This window comes from Cnephaeus nilssonii (genome assembly GCF_951640355.1).
Source record: "Cnephaeus nilssonii genome assembly, chromosome: Y".
NCBI lineage: Eukaryota > Metazoa > Chordata > Mammalia > Chiroptera > Vespertilionidae > Cnephaeus > Cnephaeus nilssonii.
In genome coordinates, this window is record NC_137096.1 from 11011400 (window position 1) to 11016918 (window position 5519).

A 5519-nucleotide genomic window follows, 5' to 3' on the forward strand; every position below is an offset into this window, starting at 1 on the left:
CAGCGCCTGGGCTCAGGGACACCAGCAGGTGCCTGCCAAAGTGCCCGCCCAGTGAGCTGAGTGTTTCCTGACTCAGGAGTCACTTTGCCCTTTTGATTCCTTGTTATCACTGTTTGCCAGCCCCTTTGGCCCTATCTTCTCCTCCCTACCCACCTCCATTCCCAGATGATATGTTCCTTGTGAGTTCCTAGCAGGAATTCTTCCAGGGAGACAGTATGGTCCAACTGAAAGCAGAGTCCGGTGACAGCCAGGGCCCAAGTCAGTTTTGCCCCAAGGTCCTGGTGCAAGGACTGTTCATGGAGGCCTCCCCCTGGCCTGGACTAGCTCCCTATCATGAGACTTGATCCCCATCACCTTGCTTTCTCTTCCAGTTTTACTACTTAACACTCGGATGTATTACAGTGACTATTTGGTCTAAGACCTTAAAAAGGATATTTCTACAGTAGAAAGACTTCAACTCTTGAAGACCTGTTCAGTGACTCAGGCCCTTTAAGGAGCCTATTGTCATAGGCCTGCAGGCCAGCCCTGGGAGCCATGGAAACATAAGAATGTTTGGTTTCCTCATCTCTGTTATAGCCTGGCAGTTGCTACCATTTGTACCTCTGAGACGTCCTCCTCCTGCCTTCTGTATTGGCTGGGTAACCATTGTGCTTTATTTTTTACCCTAGTTAAGAGAGCCCTGAGATTTCTTGTGGTGTGGGGGTGTCTATGTAATCCATTTATTTGCTCTGTGAACAGGTTAACTGTCATCAGCAGTCCTGCAGAGAGGTGAAGGTAGGCCACTTTAATTGTTCATCCTTTATGTAAGACTTGTCTACTTTAAGAACATGTTTTTTTTTTGATTTCAGAGAGAGAGAGGAAGGGACATGGAGAGGGAGAATAAACATCAATGATGAAAAACACGGATTGGCTGCCTACTGCACCACTCCTACTGAGAATAGAGTATCCAACTGACCAGGAATTGAACCTTGACCTCCTGGTTCAGAGGTTGATTATCAACAAATGAGACACACCAACCATGCCCACAATGCCATTTCAAGTGTTCCTTCCACAAGTTGTTCAGGATTATCTGGCCCGAAAGAATGATCTTTATAAATAAGGCATCTTCCATGATTATCTGGCCATGAGAAGGAATTTCTGCTATCAGCTTGGGCATTCTCTCCTCCTGTCCCTCCCACTGGGGGCCCCTCAGAATCAAGCCCGAACCCCTCAAAGCTCTCCATGCACTGGCTTCGATGCACCCTTTGTTCATTTCTATTCTTGTATTGCTCTACATGCCCCCATTTATCTCCAACTTAAAATATAGAAATATCCCTGGTAATCCCAGCAGATGCAATCTTGTTTTACCTTCCCAGTGTATTTCAGAATGGGCAAAAATAAGATCCTGCTACATTCTTATAATTTTCTTATCCTCATTTTATTTATTTTTAATTTTGTATCATTAATTTTAATTGATATTTTAGAGAGAGAAGAAGGGTGAGGGAGAATAGAAACATCTGTCAGCTGCTTCCTGCATGCACCCTAACAGGGACTATGCTGGCACCTCAGATATGTGTTGTGATCGAAAATCAAATCGGCAACTTTTTGGTGCACAGGACAATGCCCACTCAGCTAAGCCACATCAACCAGGGATCTTATTTTCATTTTAAATTCAACCCACCATGAACTTTTCTCATGATACTGAATTCCCTTCTCCTCTAATGTCTGCTGGGTTCTACAGGGAATTAATTAATTTAATACTAGGTATTGCACCATATTTGTGTACCAGAATTAATCCTCTATTGCTTCCTAAGTTTTTTTTATTGTTTTTATTTCAAAAAATTATACACATAACACATAACTGTAAGTTTCAAACAGCCACAGATTATTTAAACAATCAGCCTGGTCAGTGTGTTTCAGTGGCTGAGCATGGGGCTATGAACCAGGAGATCATGGTTCAATTCCCAGTCACGGCACATGCCCAGGTTGCAGGTTTGATCCCCAGCAGGGGATGTTCAGAAGGCTGCCCATTCATAATTGTCTCTCTTCATTGATGCATCTATCTCTCTCTCCCCCTCTCACTTTCTCTCTGAAATCATAGCCTCAGGTCATGTAGCAAAGGAAGCCATTTACACAGGAATGCCCTGGGCACAATTCCTGTCTTCAGAAACAGGCAGAAGGGAACCAGGGTGTTTGGGGATACCTGCTGAGGTGGGAAACTAAAGAGAAGCAAGAAACCAGAGATATTATCTCTTTTAAGCTTAGCGATGGTGACAGGTGTATTTACCCCTGGACTGGTCATTGAGTTGTACACTTAGATTTGGTCCAATTTTCTATATGAATGTGATTCTGCACAATATTAATAGCTTTAAAATTCACCATCTCTCTGATCCCATTGTGTGTACGAGTTTGTAACATGCTGCTTGAACTTGGTATATTGTGGACATCTTCCCTTTGGTCACATTACATTTTATTTTATTTTTAAGTTTCTCTTTGTGTTTGAAAGTATTATAGATGTCCCCTTTCCTTTTCCCATTAACTCCCTAAACCCTGCATCCTCCCCAGGCATTCACTGAACTATTGCCTATATCCATGGGTTATGCATATACATTCTATGGTTAATCTCATCCCATTGCCCCACCCCTCTACACACACACTCACACACACACACACACACACACACACACAGGCACACACACACACACACATCATCCCTCAGAGATTTAGCATTCTGTTCTATGCTTCCATGTCTCTGGATCTATATTGTCCATCAATGTTTTTTTAAAAAAATCTTTATTGTTGAAAGATTACACCTGTCCCATTCCTGCCCCCCCCAATCAACCCTTTCCAGCACATCCTGTCCCACACCCCAGGGCTTCATCACCCTATGTCTGTGTTCATAGGTTCTGCATATGCATACAAGGTCCTTAGTTAATTACCTCCCAACCACCACTTTCCCTTGCCTTTCTTCCAAGGCTCTTCCCTCTATCCATGCTTCCATGACTCTGGATCCACTCTGTACATCAGTTTATTTTATTCATGAAATTTCACATTAGAGTGAGATCATGGGATACTTGTCTTTCTCTGACTAAGTTTGCTTACCATGATACTTTCCAGGTCCCTCCATGCTGTCTCAAAGGCTAAGAGATCCTTCTTTTTGATAGGTCCCTAATATTCCATTGTGCAATGAAAAACTGGTAAATGTTGGAGAAGGTGTGGAGAAATTAGAACCTGAATATATAGCTGGTGAGAATGTATGAAACTACCAACAGGCAGTTCCTACATTCACTGCAAAAGGGCAGCCGCTTAGAAAGACAGCTTAGTACTTTGTTCAAAGTTAAACACACATACAGTTACAGCATGAACCACGCAAGGTCTCACTCCCACCTATCTACACTCCAGAAATGAGAAAATACACCCATGCAGACTTTTAGACACTAATCTTCACTGTAACGGAATTTGTAAGAGCCAAAACTTAAAATGGATCTAAATGTCCCCTAACTGACAAGGGATAAACAAACTGTAGTACATCCATACAATGAAGACGGCTCTGCCATTGAAAGGACTGATCTGCTCCCAGAAGCTACAATACAGATGAACCTTGAAAACATTATGCGAGGTGAGAAGGGCCAGACACCAAAGATCACACCAAGTGCAACTGGGCTGCACATGTAAGTTTGGTATGGAGCTCCATTGTATGGTTGTGGCATACATTATTTCACCAAACGCTACTGTTGGCCTTGACATGGTTTCCCATTGTTCAATGTCACACAGCGCTGTGATGCCCATCTCTATTGTAAAATATTTGTCGCCAATCTTAATTGGGTCTTTCAACAAATGCCCATACGTGCAACTGCCTGTTTGAAAGTTTGAATGTATTTTTGTTGATTTTTGAGACAGGGAGTGGGAAGAGAGAGAGAAGATGAAGAAGAGTGAGAGGGAGGGAAGGAGGGAGGGAGGAACATTGACTTGGTGTTCCACTGACTGTTGCAATCATTGCTGGCTTATTGTATGTGCACTGACCAGGGATCCATGTAGCAATTTTGTCCTGTTGAGAAGACGCTCTAACCAGGTAGGTATGCTGCAGGGTGAAAGTCTGCATATTTTAAGGCTTTTAGTAAAAATTGCCCAAGGTCCCTTCGCCAGCCAAGTATGCGGGTCAAGTATCTCCATTCAGGAATATAGCATTTCCCTCTCCAATATAGCCCTGCTCATCCCCAGGGGGCAGTTCCAAGACGGTTTGTCCCACCCTCATGACCTTCTCTATTGGTTTGCAGTTTCCCGGGATACATGGCCATGAACACGCTGGTCCACAGTGCCGACTGCCAAGTAGTGGGTTTCATTGTCACCACCACAGGATGGATCTTCTCCATGACCTGCATGGGCCTGGCGGAGTGGCGGGTTTGGTACATGGAGAACAGCTCCGCCCCCTCCCCGGGGCTGGTCTGTGTAGGGATGTGGAAGGTCTGCACTTACCAGTCCAACAGCCTCCAGAGCAGAGCCATAGCATGTCATCGCTACACCTACAGTGACACCTACGTGCCAATCAGTATTCGAATCGCTCATAACCTGCTGCTGGCTGCCAACCTCCTGGCTCTCTTGGGGAAAGTGCTCACGGTCATGGGCCTGCAGAAAGTATGCTTGGCTCATCTTCAGAAGAAAAACACCTGCCATCTGTTCTTCGCTTCCAGTGTCCTGAGTATCATAGCTGGCACATTTATCTTCATGGCTGTGATCTGGAACTACCACTCTGTGATGAATGAAGAGGGCATATGCTTCCTGCCATCCTTCCACATCCCCTTCAGGCCCAACAAGCAGGAGATGGGCAGCACCGTCCCCATGGCGGTTCTGGCTGCCATCCTGATGCTGCTGAGTGGGCTGTTTACCCTCTCTTACCAGCTTGCCCCCAACAGCCAAGTGTACCCTCAGGTCTCAGAAATGAGAAATTCCCAGTTTCAAAGCTTTGTAAATCCACAATGCCCAGTTTATCGGGGTAAAGTATTATCAGGATGCTCTAGGAAATAGTTGCAAGGACTCACGACCATAGAAAAGGCCATTGTGAGCAGAAAGTGGTCATTTGTTTATGTCCAAATTGAGATCCTTGATTGGTTAATGAACTTCCATTAAAAAAAAAACGCAAAAAAAAAACACACCACTGTCCACCTGTCTTAATTATTGGGGGTTCGGTGCACAAAGATTTGTGCACAAGGAGTGGGTCCCTCAGCACACCTGCACCCTCTCCAATCTGGGAACCTTCAGGGGAGCCCTCTCCAATCCCGGAATTTCTGTCTGTCTTTGAAATCATATGAGCGGATTTTCTGAGACCCCAACCCAGTTTGGTTTGGTGATCACAGCATAATAGAGGTCCTTTCCTTTTTATTTCCCTTTGGTCCAATTGTGGAGATTTCCTAGATGTCACAGGATAGCTGCCCTTTAATATTTCCTCAACACTTTGACTTTGCTCATGCCTCTTACCTTTGCTTTCCCTCCATCCCCTACCCACAACAGTAACTTGTACCAGGCTCACTTTGCTCTAGTGT

At 44.6% G+C, this 5519-nt stretch overlaps 1 protein-coding gene across 1 annotated transcript; it reads left to right on the forward strand.

Moving 5' to 3' along the window:
- Positions 1–4269: 4269 nt before the first annotated feature.
- Positions 4270–5004, forward strand: LOC307096537 (claudin-34-like; the record flags this gene model as incomplete). The annotated part of the gene is made up of 1 exon (XM_079766185.1): positions 4270–5004. The coding sequence occupies one exon, from the start codon at positions 4270–4272 to the stop codon at positions 5002–5004; it is 735 nt and encodes a 244-aa protein (XP_079622311.1).
- Between the last annotated feature and the right edge of the window lie 515 nt (positions 5005–5519).